Source organism: Solea senegalensis, linkage group LG2 (assembly GCF_019176455.1).
Source record: "Solea senegalensis isolate Sse05_10M linkage group LG2, IFAPA_SoseM_1, whole genome shotgun sequence".
Lineage (NCBI taxonomy): Eukaryota > Metazoa > Chordata > Actinopteri > Pleuronectiformes > Soleidae > Solea > Solea senegalensis.
The window spans coordinates 11761685-11785390 of record NC_058022.1 but is presented as its reverse complement, the minus strand read 5'-3'; the positions used below and the strand labels follow the sequence as shown (position 1 = coordinate 11785390).

Here is a 23706-nt window from a genome sequence, read left to right as displayed (position 1 = left end):
CTCCTCCTCTATTCTCCCTTGAAAACCTAAGAACTTGGATCTTTGAAAAGATAAAAAGTAAAAATATACATTCACGCGTTCCCACTGGTTAGGAATGTGTTTATTCCACATTCACTCCCTGGGTAAAATGACTGCAATGAAAGCAGGTTTTCGTCAGGTTCAGAAGCGTGAAGGTTGTGGGTTTGATTCCCGGCGCCGCTAGTCTACAGACGCTTTAACTCTGCGTTGCTCCTGGCGGTTGTGCCGGCAGTGAGTGAATGGCCATGAAAGATGAGCGACAGAGAATGCACTGTGTGAAAGTGTGAGAGAATGGGCGTGAATGGGTGAATGCCAAAAGTGTAGCGTAAAGCAGCTTTGAGTGGTCATCGAGACTACATAAGTGTGACATAAATACAGACCATTTACACTCATTTCTTCTTCCTCTGCCTCATTAGTAGCGGTGATGCAAATTCCTGTGTTATTTTGGGTGTAATATCACAACGCACGTTCATTTTCTGTATGCTAACATAGTCATTACCTGTTAGTCATGACTGTATTTAACCAGCCTTACTATTTTACGACTTGGGACAGTGTTGCGGTTTATATATTCCAGTTATACCCACTCATTTTAGTGACCAGGCCTAGTATAGGTGTTATTTTTGACTCAACAATGTCCTTCTAAACAGTTATTAAAAAACTGCTTCTTCCCCTTGTGTCCAAGGTGAAACCGGAGATGCTTATTCACGCTTTTATAGCCTCACGTCTGCTGCACGGCTTATAACACACAAATGGGCCCATGTTTAGCTTCCCTTCACTGGTAACCAGCGAATTTTAGAATTCATTATAAAATATTGAACTTGTGGTCCCAAAAACCCATTTCAAGACAGGCTTTTTATTGTTTTATTGTTTTTAAAGTAGCCCTGTCTGTATGCCATGTATTTTACTGGTATTGATATGTGATTCCATATCTGTGAAAGGTGCTATATAAATTAAATGTGCTGATTTATAGATATTATCTGCCTTTAGTTGAAACAATAGAATGATACAATTATGGCAAAAAATAGTCTAAATTCTTTTCTCTCTGACGAGCAGAGTCTGACTGAAGAGGAGAATCCACATTAGCATCTTACATTCCTAAGCCCAAACCTTACAACTCAGTAAAGACCAGCTGAAACTGGTAAATCACGAAGGCCTCTGTGTAACCCTGGCGCTTATCATTTGTCTACAGAGTGTTCCTCATTATATCCTTCCCCATGGTCGAGTCTAGGTATCAGCAGAGGAAGGTGCCAGACATCTTCACTTGACCCCTTTCTTCAAAACCTTTGATATACCATTACCATAACTCTGGGCTTCACAGGCAGAATGACATGAGGATGCCCAACTGTTAACATCTTCTTGTTCATGATCAGTCCAGTGCTCATAAGAGAAAAGTATTATTACAAGGATCCACATACTTTCACCACACCATCAGATCACTTTTCCATACTAGTTGACAAAAGAAAAAAATCCCATTTTTCTATATTTAGCTCTGTCCGGCTCAGTAGTTGTGACTCACTAACAGTTGAATTTCATGGAGGCGCATCAGCATCTGTTTGTCTGCATGTGTGGTGACAGGTGGTCTCCAAGGGGCGATCAGTGGCTCGCATCTCATGAGACTTCAGAGGTTTGAGAGGAAATTTGTTTATTCATTTTCCAGTTCATTCTATCACAACAATGCCCGCTTGTCTATGTAGCTGGGGTACAGCATTTCACCTTTAAGTGTTCTATATTTCATAGTGGAAGGTAAGACATTCACATTCAAGTAAACACATGAGTAAAATGTTACATTTGTAAAATTCCAGCCCTTACAGGAACTTTAACGCAAGACCCAAAATCAAACCCAGACCGCTCCCTAAAATACACAATACCAAACCACATATTATAACTGCCATTTGTGCATTAGCAGTTTCCACACGAACTACCTGTTTTAAACAAGTAACTGACAACATCACTGTTGTTGCTGCCAGACATGAAACCCTTGGCAAAGCTGATTTACTCAATTTACTCAACATAATATCACTCTCCACACTCTCCATCACTCTTTTACAAATTTTTAAAAAGAAATCTGTAATTATTAAAGTTAGTGGCATGTGGCTTCATTTGAGGGTTTCCAGCCATGGCCATACAATTTAAAAGGTTGACTTTTTCCTTGATAAATGACAGTTGACAGTTCATTGTGTCACTTCATCATCCGAGCTCTCTGCTATGCGGCTTGCATATTCGGCGTAGTCAAAGTCAGAAAACCTGATGGGAAGCTCACTCCACTTGATGCATTTTTCCATCTTCTTCCCACCGAGTGTCACCACAAAGTTTTTCACATTGAGGCAGGGGCACTCGATTCCACGGTACACCATCATTACGCCCCATTCCTGGAAAGACGATATTTAGGGTTGTAGGCCTTTGCACAGACTTAGACAAAAACACCATTTCTCTCTCTGAACAAAACACATTTACCTGCCCACAGTCCTTGCATGCAATGAAGAAATTGGCCTCAAAATCAAGACGTCCCTCTTGCGGAGAGGCGTTTTCTCTCTGAATGTATAGTTCACTGAAAGAAACGGAGCAAAATCACTTAATAACATACACTTTTTTTTATTTTACTTTAACACTTCAGAGTAATGTAAAAGTAAAGTTTAAACTGCACCTAAACTCTGTTGTAACATTGACTCTGTGCATGTTTTCGATGATCTGGATGTCTTCACCACTGCAGACGTGTTTGCTGCAGCCCCTACAGCTGAACTTCACGTCGGACGGTTTCTGAGACTTCAGGTCTTTCTGCTTCTTCTTCTTCATCCTCACTTTCTCTTCCATTATTGCCTGAATCTGAAACTCCAGGACCTGACAAAGGACAAACGAAAACATCACTGTGAAGAAAAGACTCTTACAGCAGTGTGTGAATTCAGTTCCACAGACACGCACCCGTTTCTCATAGACCTCTTGATTTAAGGCTTTGATGCGGTCAATGGCTTTGTCCATCATGGATTTGCGGTACTCATTGACACACTCCTTTTCAGCCACGCCAGAGTTCTTCACCTCGACCAAAGTGTAACTGCTGTCCTCAGCTCTCCCTCTGCCTTCAGCCTGCAAAACAAAATGGCTGAGTCGTTATGGTTCAAAAGAACGAATACTCAAATAACTCGGTATTTATGGATATAGACCGCATGACATCACTGACCTGAATCATAGCGATCTCATTGGTCACATGTCCATACCGGATAACGAAATTACAGGCCGGTATATCCAAACCTTCCTCTGCTACTGTAGTAGCAACCAGCAAGTTGACGTCACCTTTGTGGAACCTTTTCAACACCTCCTTTTGCTCAGCCTGTTCAAAACACATTTGTGCTAGGAAGGTTACATATACACTGCATTTTAAAGGGACAGTTCAGGTTATTTCAAGTGTGGTTGTGTAAGGTTTTACGACATCATCAACACTGATTTCCCTGAGCATGCTGCCAAGTGTTCAGCCTTTTCTGTCAATCAGCCTGGGATCTAGACACTCTCCTTCGCTAATAACGTAGCTGCCAGCAGGGACAGAAGGAGAAACTCAATATATATCCTCTTCATAAAAGGCCCGTGGAAAAACTTAGGTCTGCTTATGTTCGAGATAGTTCTGCTCAATGTCTAACGCCACAGGACACACATTTTCCGATGCGCCGTGCCAATCGAGTCTGTGGCGCCGCGGGATCACGCTAGTGCATCGCGTTACCAGTGATTGAAATTCTGTAACTCAAATTTTGGCCTGAAGACAGAAGTAACATGGCATTTCTTTTCACCATCAACCATGACTAAGCATGGTTGCACTCTCTGTTGTGGAAACGTCTGCACAGAAGAAACCGCCGTCAGCTAGCAAGTGGTCAAATTAGCTGCTCATCATGCTAATGTATCGCTGCGGATCCTTACGGAGCCCCAGGAGTAAACATTAAAACTCGCCAAGCTATTTTTGTGAGCTCCACACACAAAAATAGTAAGGCCATCGTGATTCTTTGCCAAAGTTGAAGTCCATAGAAGAAATATTGCATTTTGCACTACTGGGGATAAGGAGGCTTGTTTGGGAAGTTTGGGTCAGTTAAAGCAAAAACAAAGGCTTTAAAACTCCAAGGTTACAAGATTATAACAAATATAAACTAACTGGTGGATGAAGGAATGACTTAACAACTTTATTCTAAAGCTATTATTGCAGAAAACTGTGGCACTTGGCATCATACATGATAAAGTCACTGTAAGTAATGTGTCAGTACCTCATGCAGCCGCACTGCCAAAAACCTGAACTATCCCTTTAAGTACACAGGACGCTCGAGGCAAATGTCGAATCATTTGAGCAGTGTGCACTCACAGGGGTCATTGGTTTAACAACACTCTGGTCTCCTCCTCCAATAACATACGAGGCTTTTACACCAATGTCAGCAAACTTGGGGTTTTCCTGAATCCAATGACTTAGTGCAATAGCACTGCGACGTGTTTTGGTGAAAATGATCCCCCGGGCCTCCTCCCTGCTGCTGAACTCATGAAGAATTTTACTCCTCAGCTTTGACAGGCTGTCATTTTCATACTGTGGATTCTCTGCAAGCCTCTGCAACTCTTCCTTGTTCTCTGCAGGACAAATAAAGCGGAGGTCAATTATTATGATTATTTTCAGCTGACGGAAAAGTGACTTGATACCACTCTGGTGTCTGTCAGGGGAAGGTGCTGTGACAGCGAGCAGGTAAGCTTGGCAGAAATGCAGGATAGAAGACAACGTCCGCTCACAGTTCTAATTAACTGTCTGACTCTTTTTTGTTGCTCTTGGACAATAAATATGTAGTCTGGGACATTTTTATCCAGGTTAAACACATCACATAGTGAGCTGTGATGTTCCTGCTGTGGCCTATTTCTCAGTAATACATGGTCAGGGTGGCAGAGCATCGTCACTATACCTTTAAACAGATTGAACAGGAATCTTTCAGTGTCTGTAATATGAATGATCTGCTCCTCGTCTGGGGCAGTTTTCCTCTTCAGTTCCTTCTCGTGGTATTCATTCAGGAAACTCAAAGCGTCACACATGCGAATGGTGTTGCTGAGATTCAGGCCCTCGCTGTACTGTCGAAGGTGCTCGGCGCAAACGCGTACTTTATGGTCGTCCCCTGTTGCAGCTGAAAATGAGATCAAAACACATTTGAGATTGCTTCAATTCAATTCATTTTTTTTTTTTTACTAAAATGAAAGAAAAAAAACAAGAGATGAGGATGAGGATCATGATGCATGCTGTAACCCGTACCTTTCCGCTCTTTATCAACAATCCATTGTTCATAATTCTGAGAACCAAGGTCACAGCTGGGGCTCAGCTGGGCATGGATATGAATGGTATTCATGATTTTCTTTATTACATCACCAAAGGGATCCTGGAAAATATAAAACAAAAGACTCTTACTGCCATTCCTTCAAACAAGGAAAACAACTGTATTAAAAGACTGTGAACCAAATGTACCTCTTTTCTGTCTTCAACAGATAGAGTCGCTTTCCTGGGTTCCTTTTTAAAGTCCCCAATGCTCCTCGTCATGATTTTGGAAGCGTCCAAGTTTGCGCAAATCTACCAAAGAGACACAAACTTGTATTGGTTTTTGAATCAAAATGATTCATCTTAACAACTGTATGACTATGTCTTTGTTAAAACCCAATGGACGCTTTCATTTCTTTTTTCTTTTTTTTTTTGGAGGCTTTGTGAGGCTTGGGTGAAGCACTGGATCCAGCTGGGCTGGATAAACAGGATCCTCGATGAATTGGGTGGAGAAATGGGGTCATACAGGTGAACAGTATTGAGGAACTGAAACTGAATAGTATCATGACACACGGACGTGCTGGGTGAAAGCTGAATGTAAGACAATGTAATAAACATACGGCTTTTTTTCTCCCCTAACGTTGTGTTTATTTCAAGGTGTAAAGTGTGTTCTATTTTACCCGCAGAATGTGCTCCTCTGCTTTATGTATTTTCGTGGCTCCGCCGACCCCCGGTGAAGCAGTCAGGCCCAGTATCTGAGGAAGGGCCACAGTCCCCTTCTGCTCTTTCTGCAGCGTCTTGTTCTTGTGCTTTTGCTTGAGGTAACGCATCATTATTTGGTTGTAGACGCCTCCCTTCTGCGTGTGATGACACTCATCTATTACGATCAGCGTCAGATCTACAGAAGACATAACAATAAAAAAGATATATATTTAATGCCGTGCAAAGTCATTTCCAAATCATACAACTTTTTGTTTAGCGAGATTACTACTAGACACTAGAGGTGATTCCCTTCACAGATCGTAGCCTCCCTCACAAACCAGCATTTTTCCAGGAACCTTTGACGCAACAGTTTAAGCCACACAATTACATCAAATGAGAAACCGTCTTCTTCAAAAATAACCCGAGCTACTTTGTGCACGCAACTGGTATACGTGAACTATAATCATTCACACATACAAGTTCACTCAGAGTGATACAAATTTGTCCCTTGAGGACAAGAGCCGGCAGAGTGGCAGCTTGATGTACTGTGGGTGATAGAAGCTCTCATGTGAATTTGATCAGCCACACACTGATGGCTTGAACAGACGTGTGGCCTGGAAACCAGGAGATGGGGGGTGGGGGTGGGGGGGAGCACACGCTTTCAGGCGTTTCAGCAAACAGCATATGTTCCACTGAGGTTGGCTATTCCACCCTGGAGTGGTGAGTGCCAACAGGAGTGAACAGCAGAGCCGGAATACTTTGACAGATCCTGTCAGGTAACATCAGGGGAGATGCCGTGGAGACGAGTCCTCCGAGTGGTATTTTTGTTCCAAAGCTTGTCAGCGTTAGTGGTTTAGGCCTGGACAGATTTTAGCTAAAGGTTTTATGAAGCCGCGCTTACATGTCTTTTGCAGTCAAGTTTACCGATGCTACAAAAAAAAAGGAACTCATTCGTGGACATGTGAGACTTCTGTATAATGACACGGTATAGACATACCACTTAAGTTCACCCCTTCGTCCTCTCCTTTGTGAGACCTCTCCAAATAGTTTTCCAGAATCTGGGCCGTGCAGATGATGATGTCATTTCTCTTTACGATCTCTGTGAAAGAGATTTTGAGCTGACAGTCTCCACTGACCCTCTCCACTTTGTACGTGGGCTTCAGGAGTGGAAGGAACTCTGCGGTATAATGCTGCTCTACAAGAGGAACCTGCGAAAATGCGTTTTTTTTTTAGAATGAATAAAGGTCAAAACTATTAACAAACAGAAGTAGCTACCAATAAAAATAGTTTCCAATATTACAATGATTGTGATAATTTAAGAAAGCAATTATTCATGACCACAATAACTGCACATATCCAATTTTCCACTGGATAAGGGAAGACTCACAACTAGTCTTGGTATTACACTCCAGTGCAATTTAAGTCACATACAAAACCATTTCTCAAATAAATCGTTTTGCAGCAGGATAACCTCTTTTTCAGTGCAGCATGAATCACATGCCGTGTGTGCCAAATAGTAACAAAGTGGAGAAGAAAATCTAAACCTCATGGTTTGTAGTTTGTAGTGAGTTGACCCACACGTGTGCAAACTGACTGTGAGATAAAATGTTTTCTTGTGCTGTGAAAAGGACAGAAGTAGGTTACCATAACAGTGCAATGCCATAAGTCAGGTTCAACGGCGTGAGCGTGCAGTACCTTGTTCACTAAGACGACTACTTTCCCAGACTGCCCCTTTGCCCTCCTGCCGTCCAGATGTTTTTTAGTAATATAAACTGCGACTCTGGTTTTACCACTTCCTGTCGGGAGGCATATGATGATGTTTTTCCCCTCCAAGGCAGGTCTCGCCACGTCCATCTGATAATCTCGAAGACCAATATCAGTGCTTTGTGGGCCTCCGGTCGCCGACACTGGGTCAGTTCCATCTGTAGTGCAGAGCAAAGGTTTAGACAAAAAACCTCTGTCCGTGTCAGCAACCCACAATTACAAGGCAGCACAGGCAGTAAAAATACTGCGCTTGTCACTGTTGGCGGTTTTTGGTCTAGTAGTGGAATGTTTTCTCACTGGTGCGATTGAGAAGTCAAAACCTATTTAACAAAACGGAGCTAAATGGAACTGTAAATCTACTGTACGTCTCATTCAGTAAAGACATGTGCAGCTTTCCTTAATCTGCTTTTGCCCCATGTGCTTTATTTTTTTGGTTTTCTGACGTGTACGACGCTGCTAACTCATCTTCAGTGTGACTTCCTCATAAAAAAAAGAAAAAGGTGCAAATAATTCAAAAGTCTGCCAAAAATATGTGTCAGATGTCAGTATATGCAACGTATATTACAGTCCAAGTCCACATAAAAAGATGTAACCCAGACTTTTACAACAACATTACAGTGAATACTGGAGTTCACACTGTATAAGGAAAGTGAACAGCCTGAAGATTTCCCTAAAGAAAAATCAAACAACAGGCTGAGTTTTCCTTGCACACTCACATATGTCTGTATTCATTTATCATCTAGATTTTTGTCAAATTGCTAGTGGGTGTATCACTTCATCATGTGAGATTAGTTAAATGTTTTTAATGACAGCACGCTTAATATGATCCACTTCAGTCAGCATATTAGTTGCTGGCAAGATATGACTCACATGCTCAGTTTTGGCTTGGGCTGAGGATAAAACATCACTAAAGAACCATGCAGTGTGCTGCCATGCAGCCCCTCCTTTCTGCAAGCCTTCCCCATCAGTTGTGAGTCCAAACCCCCACAAAGCCTCCTCGGTGCAGACAGCTTTTCATTTTCCCTGTCAGACTCGGCATTGCCAGAGGATAAAGGGGAAATTTCCAAACAACTACACTACATGACTGTGACTGTATATGGATGAAAAGACGGAACTTTAAAAAAATAAAAATAATGAGAGGTAAACAAAGGCCTGTGAGGCCCAGACACTAAACTCATTAGTGAAAGGAAGTCAACAATCAGAGATGTTTAATATCATTCCAAGAAGAACAGAAAATCCACAGGCCTATATTTTAATGTGATTTAGTCCAGTGAGACTAATTTGAGAGAGGACAAAAACAATCCTGAACACAATGTCCATGAAGTACTTGATGGACATTGTGTCCACATAATGCAAAGAGACAGGATGTTGATGCAGTAACAACTTAAGCATGACATAAACCCAGAGGAGAGGAGGAGTGCCTGACTTTGCATTTTTTGTTTTTTGTTTTTACACAATATAGACTGTGCATGTGGTTTTAATTTGAAGCACTGTCCTCTTTGACCTCCATGTGCTTGATCTCGCTTCCACACATGGGACACACAGATATTTCACTTTTACGTTCCAGCTGCACACTGCGTTTATCATTATGTCACTGCATCTACACATCCAACGTACACTTTTCCTGTGGGTCTTTATGTTGTGAACAATGAGGGCATGAAATAACTCGCTTTTTGGATCACCAGCGCACTAGTGAAGACTTTCACAGTGTAAATAGTGAGCACTCAATCTCCAACCTGGTTGTGAAGGCTCCGGGCTATTTGGCATTTTTTCCGATTCATTGCTCGTTCCTTCGTACAGGTCTGTAAAAAAAAAGAAAAACAAAAAAGAAGATGAAGAAGCAGGCAACACATCTGGACCTAGTTGTCAGAGCCAGATCCAGATTTTTATAAAGAAAAGTTGAACAACATTTCCTGGCCATACAGTTACTTTCAGATTAACTTGCTTGAGATTCAGTATCTGTCAGTATAAAACCTTATCTCATGTATAAAACATGAGATAAAACATGTATAATTATGGACAGCTTTATTACATTTACGCATGAGGTGAAAATCGATCTACAAATATCTACCGCTACATCTCCACCCAAAAAAAATTTAATCTGGGGCTGTAAAAACCCACTAGAGCCATAACATGATGATAATATCATATATAAAGTTGTGGATATAGATACAGTATAGTTTGTTGCATTTAAAAAGTTTAAGAAGTACAAAGAAGAAAACATTTCATTACTGTTTTTACATCTTGTGAAAATAAGTGGCGATGTAGGCCTACTTTTAAATAAAAAACAAAACTATGTAGACTTATAGGATGTGTAAAATTATAAAATAAAAAGTAACCCACTTTGAAATAGTTTGGTATCTACCCATACCATTTATGACATATACAGCTGTTACCAACAGTCATTTTAAATGCATGATTCTCCAACTGTGTAACACAAGTTGTTCTCCCAAAAAGAAGAACAAAAAAAGGCCAAACATGACTCAGCGAAAATGCTCGAGCTGTTTTTTATTGGCATGTGCATAGTGATGCATACCTTCATCCTGGTGAGCTTCAGTGAAGCTGGTTTCCTTAAACTTGGGACTGTCACAGCTTTCAGCAGCTGCTGGACTGACAGCTTCATTTCCAGTGGGTTCATCTTTATGGCCAGGAAGAATTTGACAATTACAACCATAAAGTTTAGTGAGAAAATACAAATTATTTGTTTATCACTCTGTAATTGTTTTATGGTAGGAACTTTATTCTCTGCAGCAGTCATCAAAAACTGACTGCTGCAGATTGTCCGGTTGCATTCCCCATGATGGGTGTGTGCTCTGGCAGAGTTAGTCACCTTGTTTGCCAGAGTCAGGAGGCCCTCCAGTCAGCTCATACAGGGACTGGTGCTCAGTTATCCGCAAAATGTTGAGAAAGTTTGAAAACCACCCCGGTCGACCTCTCACAATGCTGCGCAGAAGTTCCCGGGCCCCACTCCTGGGTCCTCTGTTCTCTGTTTCAGCATTAATCTAAAACACGATCAACACATTACTGTAAGTGGATTAGATTGGTTGTGCAACCGTGACTGAGGTGTGGTGCTGTGCAACACAGATGAGGACATTTGTCTGCCATCTTGTGGTCAAAGTTGAACAAGAAATAATACAGTGCAAAGCACAGTGGATACAGTTTGTATTCTTGAATTATCAAGTGGTGCTGAAAGATACATGACCTTTAAAGACTGAAATACACTACGTATGTGCATATAGCTATACATTTGTATGTGACAGGTAATGTCATAGCATGTCATATATTTTAGTCTTAATGTACCTGAATAGCATCGTATGTAGTCTATAATACTTTGACAATAAAGGAATATTTCTACTAACTGATTATTATAACTGATGTATTCTTGAAATATCCGGTTGTGTACATGACCCTTTAAAAGTTAAATGTTTTGTTGTTTTTTCTTTAATTGTTCTGATTTTCTTTCACATCTTTTGCTCATGAAACTTGACAGATAAACACAAAAGAGCATTCATTTTCTTTGAAGGAAGTAACATCCCAACTTCCTGTTGAGGATGACACATGTATCTCAGACCCACTGTCTGATGATCAAATGACGCATTTATCTCTGGAAATTCGTATATTTTTAAGGTGAAGTGGTCTTTTAAAACTAAAATATACATATACTATGAAAATTAAGGAATATTTCTTGGACAAGTGATTGGTGGTAGTGTATACTCACAATTTCAGACTCTTCTTTTGTCAGCAGGCCTTTAGAAAAACAGTGTAAACAAACATCATCAGTCTTCATCTCCACGAGACTGGGGGCCAGAATCTGAATGAGGCGGACACAGAGCTCGTTCTCTTGCTCCTCAGCAGGTTCTGGGATGTTTCCCTCCATGTAGTCCGCTGCATATTCACAACCTGAGTTGTGCAAAGCGTCTATAAACGTGCCGAACCAGCCTTCTGTGTGTGGCCCCCTGATGACAAAGTCAATGAGCAGATCCGCAGCTGCGATGTTGCCCTGGGCCCTCGCCCTCTGTCGGACCTGCTCCCTCTGCTCGGTTCCGATGAAATGTAAATGGTCCAGAAGCTGCTCCACCACTATGAGCTGCCGCAGCCTCGGCCTGAAGTCTTCAATGAGAGTCACTTTAACGTGACTTTCATCTGTAGCAGACGCCATGATCACAGCTCACCCAGCAGCAACACTTATACAGTAACAAAGTGTCACAAGGCGAAGTGACGAGTCACTGTGTGTGTGTTGAACTCCAGGTTGATAAAACTATTTCACTTTCGTTTCTCCCTAAATCCTCAATTATTGAATTGGCCACTAGGTGGGAGTGTTGGCCAACAGTAGACGTGATTGTGCACGTACAAACTTGCAAACCTGTCATTTCCGTGTGTTCTGTGGTTAAATAAAGTTGTTTCTGCTGTTCATTCATCTTAACTCACCACATATCTGTAGATGATTGCGTTGTATTTCTGTAGAACTCTGAATCTCACTGTATATTATGATATACGGTGCAAATGTTTTACACCGCCACCCAACGCCACAGCTGCCCTAAAGTAACAGTGTAAGTGGTCGTTCTGTTTCTAATTGATGTTTCTGTAATATTCAATACGGTAGTATGTATAAGCTCTTTAATCGAAATTATATTTTTTTTTATGCTAAAACAATAATAAGTATTATTGTTATCCATGAATTTACTGTTTAAAATCAAAATAAAAATAGATAGTAAAGCAGATTATTAATACTTGTTTATAGTTGGTTACTTGCTTACCTGAGCAGAAAGATTTAGTTATTCATTTCTGACTCATCAGAGAAGCCCAGTGAGCCGCCTGCTCAAATGTGGGTGTAAAAAGGTGAATTCAGTGTGTTATTTGCCAAATAAATAACAATAACTGCTTTAGTTTTAAACAAGTTTTTAAAAGATTTTAAAGAATTTTTATCAAATTTTTATGACAGGTGGTATAATAGTAATTTGTTAAGCACTGGTCTCTGCTGCACTAAAGACATCTTCATCATGATGTCGGGTCTTTATCAAATAACTACAATATATTTCAATTGCACTTAGTAGAACTGTGTTATCAACAGTGTTGGGTAGTAACGCGGTATTAGTAACGCCGTTACTTTATTCAGTAACTAATAATTTAACGCGGTTTTACAACGGCACAGAGTTCCGATAACATTTTAGCGATCAATAAAGTTTTATTGAATTGAAAAACAAAGCACTTGTCCGCGAGCGAGAAGGGGAAGATAAGTTTCTCCTCCTGGAGGAATTCACATTATTTTCAACTGAAGAGCAGAGGGAAAAACAACATTTCGGTAACTGTGTCCCGGTTCAAAAATACTTTCTACGGCGAACAACAGCAATCTGCTGAAGCACCTGGAGAAGCGGCATGCTTCGACAAAGTTAGCAGCTAAAGTAGCTAACGCAGCTTCCGAGACCGAGAGTCACAGCAGTGAGCACACACCCACTCCACCCAAGCAGCAGCGGTTGGAGTTCGAAAGACGGACCCATAGCCAGGCACAACTTGATAAAACAATAGCACGGTATGTTTAATTGTTTATTTGGATCAATTTTAGCAATGTCAGGCTATTATTTCAAGAGTCCAATGGTAACATTTTACAGATAAAAACACGTGTTTTTTTTCCCGTTAGATATGTAGTGGAAGACATGCTACCCATTTCCACAGTGGAGGACCCTGCCCTCAGACAGATCATCAGCATGGTGCCATGCACAGTTGTTGTTATTATTAATAATAATAATAATAATAATAATAATAATAATAATAACAACAATAATATTGTTATTATTGTTATTATATTATTAACAATAATAATATTTTAATGATAACAATAATAATATTAATGGAATGGAACGTGCATGCACGCATCAACCTTTATTTAATGGGAGCATTGAAAAAACGTTTTACATTAACTGAAAAGTTACTTTCTCAGTAACACATTACTTTTTGGTTTAAGTAACTGAGTTACTTTTTAACAAAGTAACTAGTTACTGTAACTAGTTACTATTTTTCAGTAACTAGCACAACACTGGTTATCAACAATGCTGTTATTACTTAGCCTAATTTAGCCTAATGTCCACAAGCAAAAGTGTGGACGTAGATATAATTAGCATTAATCATTAAAAGCACATACTGTACAGTAGCATATATATTTTACTCACAGGGATATATTATATTTGACAGCTGTAGTGACATTGTTACCTGTAGATATAAGAGATTTAAAGACAAAGCAAAAGCTTATGGAAATTATTTACTGTACTGTAGGGTAGAATGACTCCACCATAACATTATTACAATGCTGCTTACAGTCTGTCAATAATCTAAGAAAATTAAAAGAGGATTTTCCTAAGAAAACACCCACAAATCCCTGGTTCATTCATATTCATATGGGCTCTCTTACTCCATTCATAATGTAAAAGTAAATCCATGTACAATAAGTAAATATTGTGTTACCAGGTGGACTGAAAAACAGAGAGAAAAACAATGACAGAACTGCAAGTGTTTTAATTTATTGCTCTCACGTCTTCTAAACAAACATATGTACTACTGTTTACATAAAGAGTTTCTTATATATTTTTTACTCAGGTCTTTAAAAAAGTCTTGTTTTTTTTATTTTTTTTAAATATTTAAACATCTGGCAATATGATGTATTGTTTCCTAACAACTGTCTAGCAACATAATATATGTAATGTACATCACCAACAAAAACAGTAAAGGGAAATAAGATGACTTATTATGTGGTAAGTTACTGTATGCATGGAGATGCTGACTTTAGCATTTGGGTTGGTTGTATAGGCACAAGACCCTCTCTGGGGCCTGATTTTGCACATATACCAACTTTCAGTGTATCTTCAGTCCGCCCCCACCCCCCACCCCCTCTTCTCCCCATGCACCTTCTAAGTGCATCCCAAAAGAGTGTGCTGACATCATTTATATATATATTTTAATGTGCTACTTTGGGCTCATCAGCAGTGCGTAACAGTAATTAGATATAAAACACATGCACTGCCATGTAGAACTGCCTATATCACACTTGTTTGTCCAAGGCCTATCACTGGGAAAACAGCAGAAACCTGCGTGTCATTGACGTCTGCCTGGACAAGTGTGTATGGTGTCTTTTCTTGGCTAAATGTAATAATACAGTAGGTGCACGTCAGTGACCACAGAAAATAATGCACATAGTTTAAAGAAGAAGAAAACTACAGTATACGTCATACTGATCTGTATATTGCAGTGCAATTGACCATAACCCCTGAGTTGCACTTCAGTGTAGACAGGCCTACAGCTAAGAATAAGAAAACCGTTCTTACACTTTTGTAATAATGCTGCGTTACACGAACAGCTGCAGGAATGAATTTGCAGTCTCAGGGCCTCTAGGAGGTAGAGTCTTTAAGTGTATTGTCTGCAGGCTTTATTCTCTCATTGGCTCTAATAGCAACAACACAGTCATTGATCAATGATAATGTTGCGTGGAATGTCCTGTATCAGGCAGCATCTTGCCATCATTTTCTATTTTCAGTCACTTCCCGGATTCTTGTCGAGCATACGGCGCAACCGCAGGTGCAAGGAGGAAACCCTAGTGATATGTTGGAAGAATGCCTAAATCCTGGAGTGTGCTGGACTGTGGGACCAGCCTAGTGTGAGGTAGGTCAGATCATGTTACTTTGCAAGACGATGATTGAGGGTGGAAAACATCTCTCTGGTGCGCGTGTGTGACAGTGATATGGAGGTTATGATAATGGGACTGAGACTACCCCACCACTTAAATGTATGTTGGGTCGTATAGAGTCACACAGGGCGGTCTACAAAGCCTACTAGAGCCAATTGAAGTATAAAGCCTGGTTAGTTGGATTGTAAGGTGGTTAGGTGTTGTAGTGCTCTATCACAACCAGCTTGGAGGCTCTTAAACAGCACCCTTGTGTAAGTAGATTTTATGAACAAGCTATAAACTTCCACTGGGTTGAACAGGTCCAGCCTGATTGGTTAGACATCTACATTTTGAGTGAGAAATGTGAATCGGAGGGCTCCCGTGGATATATAACTATAACAATAATCAACCGTTGTTATTCAACTGATAACCGCGGGAAAACAGTTTGTTATGACACTGTTAACCGCAGACAGCAGTGTTTCATCTACATGCATCATGAACAAAAATATTATTTATATCGCCAAGGCCTTGTAAATTAACAATACATAATGTCTGTGCCAACATGCTGATAAAATAAGTTGCTACTTAGTAATTACAGCATTACAACCTAGATATTATAACACTGTGCCGAGGAATAGTTTATTGTACTGGAAACTCCGAGTCTGAAACATGTCTGTGGAGTCCAGAAGTGTTAAGGTTGGAGTCAGAAGGGAATGAGGAGGAAGGGGAGGTAGAAGATGTTTCGGAAGGAAGAAGGATTAACGCAGACTGTTGATGCCTCGTGATCTGATGACTCTGCTGCTGCTGCTGCTGTGGGTCTGTGGGTCTTTGTACAAGCAGTGCTGTAAGGCTGTCTTCAATGGCTGCATTCACGTTGGACAGGCCCAACATAGAGTCTTTGGATTCCTGAATGGTGCTCTCTGGTTTGTGGTTCGGGTCCTAACAAGAAGAGTGACAGAAGAACCTTTTTGAAGTCTTTTGAGAAGTATCTTTTTCGAGACAACTTCCCAGTTACAGTTCAGTTAAAATAATACACAACACACACACAACAGATGTATGCATAGGGGCGAGAATGGGACCAATTCAATTAAAACAGCTGCAATTGCGCCATGTACTCTTATACTTCAGCTGCTCTACAGTATGTTTATGAGTCTGTATGTACTGATTATATTACAATTTATTATTTTTCTTCTCTTATCTTCTATATGATGATGTTGGTCTGCCTGTCTTATTTTGATGCGACCATAGATGTTCTGGGAGTTGTATGTTTGTGTTTCCTTTCAATGCTTTTGATGCTTTTTCTTTAAATTAAAAATACAGCTGCACTTTTCTATCATTCACTTTCTATTTTCTGTAGCTTAGATTTCAGCTTCCAACATAAATGTCGAAAGCTTGCAATTGAAAGGGGAAAATCATTTATTTTAACCTCAAAAAATATGTTTTGAATCAGAAGTTATATATATATATAAAATCCTGTAATTGTAGAAAAATTAATGAAAAATGTCCAAAACAAGCATTTATAAAACTTGGCTTCAACGGCATAAGTTCAGTGAGAGAATATGTGAAAGTGGGTTCAGATTGTTTCCCATGAATGTTATTAGGAAATCTGTGGCAGCACGATTGGCCCTTCCCTTTCCACTTGCTCTGCTCGGGTCAGCTGATCGTTTCCTGCAGGTGCATTCAGTCACTGAGGGTCATTAGAGGAAAGTGGTGTCACCTGTGTCCTGTCACACCAAGGCTGTTAAGTATGAGCATATTCTCATTCCTGAACTCCTCACCTCCAGTAAACAATCACACACACATCTTCTGCAATGCTGATGCAGCTGAAGATGCTTTTTTTTAAAAATATTATGTCTATTTATTTTTATTTTTTAATGACATTGGCACTTAGCGCTGGTTTAACCTGTGCCTTGAGCCAACTTGTGACAGGCAGACACAACAAAGTAGAAAGAAAGGTTCATGAAAGTATCAAAACATTTTAGTTAGAAAAGTTAGAAGAGCTTCCTTACTTGAGTTCCTGTATTGCTGAAAGAGTGGCTTGCAGTCAGAGGAACTGGCTGAACCTTCACAGCAGGTCTGTGATAGTCTGGGCTGGCAGTCACAGTGCTGTAAGCTGGAGGTCCCAGAGGTGGCTGTCTCTGCAACAGCTGCAGGATGGTATGAATATCTGACATCAGCTGAGACTCCAGCCTCAAAAAGAGAAAAAAAAAAATGAATCCCAGAGAAAACGATATGGACACATAAACACACTTCATTGTACTTTACTGGGCACTAGATGGAGCCTCTGCTCCTCCACAGTGGACAAGTGACGGTGTGGAGCCGAGTAGTAGACAAAAGACGCTGCTCCTGCTAGGAGTGATAATGAGCTTTGTGTGGGAGGTGTGAACTCAGCATTTACTTGGGAAATGACTGCATCACACTCATTTGGTCAATTTAATTATGACAAGACTTTAATCAAGCTCTATATTTAGGTCACCAGGCGAAATCGGGAAATACTGAACAACAATTTAATTACGTATAAATCCTGTTGAATATACATAGGTGTAATATATTTAATTGCGGCACACACTACTTCCTGGGTTTTGACTAATGTGAGGCAAACTACTCGGAGAATATATATTTCATTGCCGGTTGTAATAAGCATTTTTCTTGGCTATTTATATGGATTTATTGAGAAAAGTGCCACACACACATTTTTTTCCCCTGACATATCCTTTTAGACTTGACAAAGTTACAAAAACACAAAATGATTTGCTGCAACTCCAGCACCCAGATAACATTAGGTGAAAAAACAAGGTCAGATAGAGTGTAGTGGATAAATTGTCTCATTTGTGTAAAATAAATGGAGCCAGCTCAGTATTTCACGCTCCCTGATGCTGTCTGACTTTGTCTGTCATAATTCCAGCTAAAAATACCACTTGCTGTTCATTTGTGCGCCTATTTCCGGTGACCAGCTGGCTGCAGGTGTGTCCCTGAAACCATGGTCAGCCAGTTAACTACAAAAAAGAAAATAATGAGACTGGAAAAAAAAAGATGTATTCTAAAAGGTAGCGTATTAAATCACATTTAAACAAAAGATATTTCAAACACACTCGGTTCTTGGTTTAATATTTTGAGCACTGCACTGTAACACCTTTTGTACCAATTCATTCTCATGGATATGGTCTGCTTCCACAGTAGTACATTGTGTTTCCAGGATTCAGATCCAGCTTCTGCCAGCTCCTTCCTCCACCTACTCATGCACAGAAGCAGTCGAAACTACACTACACGCTGCCAGTTATGCTTACTTTTAGAAGTGTGGGAGGTGACAACTTTAAAAAAATAAATAAAGCAACCCATAACCATTAAGTCACTAACTGAAAATAATAGTGATAGAATAACTAATAAGAATAATCACTAATTATTTTCATTTTGTTAGTTGCTTCAAATGTCCTCTCCTCGCATGTCTGCACAGGCTGCACATGTGACTTTGTGTGAAGATGATGGCTTCCATGATTTGAAACAGGCAGTGATTGGAGCGTTAGCCAATATGACTCATATTAAAGTCATATTTTATTGGCAAAAAAAATTAAATATAATACCAATTCTGTCAGGATCACTCTTGTAGCAACTAAGTCTTATACTGTGGCGCTGATGGTCTGTTTTTACGTGCACTCAGGTATAAATCACAACCAGGTTCTTCCTTAGTGTCTGAAATGATATCAGCCATTCATTTTCTTACAATGTCCGCTATGTTTCCGTTTCCATTAAACATGCATCTTTCTATTTACAATAAACAAATCAAAAAACAAAACTTAAACCCCGAGCACAGCAGAAAACTGTTTGCCTCTCAAAACACCTGAGTAAACTGACAGGTGACTCAAATAACTCATGACCCAGGCAAACTATAAGAAATGAAATACAACCCCCCTAGTGGTTGGGGGGGGGAGGAAACTCACAAATAAAAATGAGACATGGCTCCTACAACTCTAGTCATAAAAAAAAAATTCATTACAAGAAATGGAAATACAGCTAGACTTGGCCAAGCAGCATGCTAAGTCACCCCCTCATACAACAGTGACGCCAAGCAAGACACCCCAAACTCTGATCTAGAAAAGTGGAGGCTGGAGAAGTGCTGGCAAAGATTTGGCCGCAGCAGCAGTATAAGGCAGCATTGGTGCAGCAAGAAATGACTGAGGGAGGAGTGTTATTTATATGGATCACCTTGAGAGTGGCTGTGATTGGAGCATGACTAATAAATTGCAGTCAGCTGGGGGCGTTTGACTAGCGTGTCCTGCATGAATTAATGGAGGAGACAACCTGCAGTCTCGCCTTTAGATGCCTCAAATGTTTACATACTAGACCTTTAAAGAATTCCAAACACCAGAAATGGTTAGAAACGGGTCAAGATCCTATTCTTGAGTATTGGGTTTATAACAGACACCGTATACATGGAGGTCAGCTATCTGCATGCTGACTCGAACAGTACGCACCTGTTTAAGTGCTCTTGAAGCTGACCTAAGCGCTGTTCCACCTCTCCATAGGTGATTTCACTGGCAGAGTTATCATCCTCTCTCAGGTCCCGGAACTGTGCTGACTCATCCAAGTAGCCTGTAGGTTTTTTACAGGCCCATTTATCACAGCAGAGATCTGGAAAGCCAAAGCAACACGCACGCTTTACATCCTCACATGTAGGTCAGGACGACGTCACTACAACGTCATCACTAAAACCCCCCCCCCAACAAAAATAGAGTGTAATTAATCTATACAGGAGAGTTGTGGATAGGTTTCTTTGTTGCCATTTATCAAGCCCTGGTTCATGCAATGTTTTCCAGTAACAAACTAACCCTGTTATCTGTGCTGGGCACCTGGTCGTATTTAGCTTGTTTCCCACTGATATGGGTAGAATCTCTTTTGTGATTTTAGACACAGTGGGTTATGCCTGTGATTAAACTATCTGGTGCAACAGTCTGTGCCGGGCATTGTACTACCATTGTTTATTGCATGCGCTGTACGTCTTCACCTATGATGGCACTTACTTTTTCCCCTGGTCTGGCCTGTAATTTCAGTATCCCTCCATCATTAGAAATTAACAGCAGCCTTATTTTGTCACTCAGAAATGTGTTTTCCATTTTCCCAACTGTTGGCTTCTGAGCCTTGATCAGGGAAGAACTAGTCATACAACATGGAGGGCTGTCCAAATCAGATGTTTACTCATCGTATAGTAACAGTTTATAGCATGTTTTTAACCTCCGATGACTCCACGCTGAGGAAAACACTTTAATAAACTTTGATTTATTGATAAAAACTAAGGTTATACATGAGGCAAACCAGTGTTAAATGTATTATAAGCTTGGCCCTCTCATACAAGGATCGATGTTGGACACCTGAAACTCAGAGATTAGCCCAGAGTGAAATCACATCTCTTATTTATGTTTGCTTGTCAGTGTTGTAAATAGAGAAAATAGCTCCCTGGACTGGCTGGCTGCTGTTGATACAGGTGTGAACACAAAAGCATCAGAAATATAAGAAAGAAACTATCCATGACTATGTAGTAATAGTGGTTACAATCATGCTGATGAATCCAATCTATACAACTACACATCGATATGCCGTTTAGTTGGCAAATGTTGACACTGGAGCGCAGGACTTAGAAATAAATAATTGACTGTTGCAACCAAGTCACCACCAAAAGGGTCTAAGGAGAGTTTATTCAGCATATCAACGTGTCTGAATTTCACGATTTCGCATAAAACAGCAGTGACTGGTCGGCCAGAGCTGACGATAGGAGGGGAACAAAAACTGTCTTCGTTACAGTCCAACAACCACATTTCCTGATGCTTCAGATAAAGAAAGACATCAGTGTTCATAAAGTGGATTAAAAATCAACCAAAACACAACACAGTAAGACTGATGTTTATATAATTGCCTTCACAGCCACTATGGGGAGATTAAAGTTCTGCACAGTAGATCTAAGGAGTATAAAGTAGCTGTCACATAAGTTTTTATTAACTGTGCTGCAGTGTTTTATTGAAGAGAAATATGTACATTTGTTGAGTTGATACTTCAGTAGATAAGATATGATACCCTGGCCTCTAATTATTTTCATCTTTTTTTTTTCCACCGCACCACCCAGAATGGGTAGTAACATGCCTTTGCCTTACATAATTACAGCTAATTAGTAAAACAAGATTCTGTAGATTACCTTGAAAAGACGGGTTTCTCTCCAAGCTGTCTCTAACAATAACATCTGAGTCCAGGACTGGGGGGTTGGGTGAGGAGGAATAAAGGACTCCTGAACATCTCCTTAGGCACGGGTTAGACTCCCTCTCCCTTCCTGCGTCTTTAACAACTTCCTCGTTTTCCCCTGTAGAATGGCAATTAAAAGGAGTTTGTGGAATAACACGGTCCACAGAGAATAGATGCTCTCAGCGAGCCGCACTCACACATGTACAATTAGAAATAATAAAAAACCAAAACAACCCATCAACCCAAAAGCTGAACGCAGTCATATTAGTTTACCTTTGGACAGATCCGGTGTGAAGGAGATTCTTCTTTTCATGCTTTTTGTGCCCTCGTCATCTGAATCACCGCTCTGGGAACCTGAAGGCTACAAAATTGTGAGGGTTAAAATCAATCTGGAGGAGAAATTGTGTATTTTTCAAATGAAAATGGAGTAGCGAGGTTGTAGCAGCTGATTATAGACATATGCATGGTAATGATTACATGTAATCATGATATGAGTAACATGATCTACCTTGGCAGACTCATCTCTGAGGTTAAAGGTAAGCTCCAGGTTGTTGAAGAAGCAGTCGGCAAACTCCGGGTACATGTCCAACACCTCCATCAGATCTTCCCTCTGAATAGTGCTCAGGTCACAGTAACTCAGAGCTCGCACATCAGCGTTAGACTTTCCCGGCTTTGCCGACGGATGGATCATTTCTCCAAAGATGTCATTTTTTCCTGGCAGTGACAGAAAAAAACAAACATACAGATATAAAGGAAGGGAAAAAAAAATATTATTAAGGTTCTATGAGAATAGTTTAACATTATCTGTGCTAAAGGGCAGCAGACATTGTTGTTTTTGTGAATAATGAAAATCAATCAGACTCTCCTCTATGTGGATATCCTCTCAGGGCCTGTGCATCAGTTGTCTTTCTATCTTTGATCCATTATTGATGCCAAGAAATGAATCGTAACTCACAGCAACTTTGATGTGGAAGGGAAAGGAAGGGTTTGATTGTTACTGACACACTTGACTTGAAAGTAAAGGTCTTGTGTGTTGAGCACATAACGAAAGCCAAATGAGCCAAACGTCTAGTAGGAAAACATGAACGTCAGTTCTCAAACTATAGAGACAAAGAGTTTCCTTGGCTGAAACGGGCGTCCATCTTGCAGCGGAGCGGAGGTCCACATTAAAGGCACAGTGAAATCTCTCTGTTGGTCTCTGGGTTCACTAAATGCCAACATTGAGAGCAGGGGTTCCAGTGAAAGAGATATGATATGTTGGCAGCCAGTGTGCCTTTCACAGCATGCACCAGACACCTCTCTACCACAAAGGACAACCTCACACAGAGTGCTGTATCTCTTTCCACACACAGCTCTCAGCACCAGGATTTAAATAGCCATTAGCTTGGGTGGCAGTGTGAGAGAGTAATATCTCACCAGCGGAACAATGCTACTGGTTTTGGAAGCGTTAGCGCCGTTGACAAAAAAGTACGATGTCACAGGCCGGGGAAATTTTGGCAGCGGATAGCAGACTTAGTGAGGTACAAGTAATCAAGAATGAATTGGGGCAAATGGTGCTGATAGAGCATTATGTTAGTATGAATACAAATGGGCTTATCTATGAGATCAGTGACTTTTCCAGTGTGTTTGTTAATAATGGGTTTTGTGTGATGCAGCAGCTTTTGCTAAGCTTAAACCCCATTCTGTCAGGTGCAGCTTCAGAGGGCATTCATCTCATGAATAATGGCAGGTTTAATCCAAGCTTGGCCCAGAGCACCTGGTTGTGGTTGTGGTTCACCCGAAGAAGATAAATGCTCATTATTCTAATAAGAGCGATGAATATTTAGAATTTAATCATGACGATTTTACTACGAAAAAAAGAAAATAGCATTTCAAATTTGGAGCTTAGTGTTGTTTTTGTCCTTTTAATGCCCTTTTCCATTATTCATCTTTGTGCAGCTTTAACTCATTTTCATTGTGCTGTCAAAAAAGGGTAGCAGCTATTTTATCATGTTTTTTTTTTTTTTGAAAATGCCAAACAACCTTTCATGGAGCCACTTTATAGAAATGTCAGCGTCTCGAGATTTGTCAAATGAGCAGCCTC

The 23706-nt window shown here is 40.4% G+C and overlaps 2 protein-coding genes across 2 annotated transcripts in view; both read right to left on the bottom strand.

The window, feature by feature from the left end:
• Positions 1–1643: 1643 nt before the first annotated feature.
• Positions 1644–11987, bottom strand: ifih1 (interferon induced with helicase C domain 1). Its single transcript, XM_044019319.1, has 16 exons — positions 11460–11987; positions 10572–10743; positions 10278–10379; positions 9478–9543; positions 7673–7899; positions 6975–7185; positions 5956–6173; positions 5486–5587; positions 5276–5399; positions 4935–5150; positions 4355–4611; positions 3194–3343; positions 2938–3099; positions 2663–2856; positions 2473–2566; positions 1644–2387 (listed from the first exon to the last, which is right to left on the bottom strand). The coding sequence occupies exons 1-16, from the start codon at positions 11898–11900 to the stop codon at positions 2190–2192; spliced, it is 2934 nt and encodes a 977-aa protein (XP_043875254.1). The 5' UTR covers positions 11901–11987; the 3' UTR covers positions 1644–2189.
• A 2249-nt stretch (positions 11988–14236) lies between these two features.
• Positions 14237–23706, bottom strand: part of LOC122765070 (potassium voltage-gated channel subfamily H member 7-like) — a 32822-nt gene continuing 23352 nt past the window's right edge. Inside the window, exons 10-15 of the mRNA XM_044019139.1 lie at positions 22132–22337; positions 21897–21984; positions 21580–21741; positions 19868–20024; positions 17405–17585; positions 14237–16334 (exon numbers count right to left, since the gene is read on the bottom strand). Of these exons, the coding sequence (XP_043875074.1) occupies positions 16035–16334; positions 17405–17585; positions 19868–20024; positions 21580–21741; positions 21897–21984; positions 22132–22337 (1094 nt within the window). The 3' untranslated portion in view covers positions 14237–16034. The remainder of the gene's footprint in view (positions 16335–17404; positions 17586–19867; positions 20025–21579; positions 21742–21896; positions 21985–22131; positions 22338–23706) is intronic.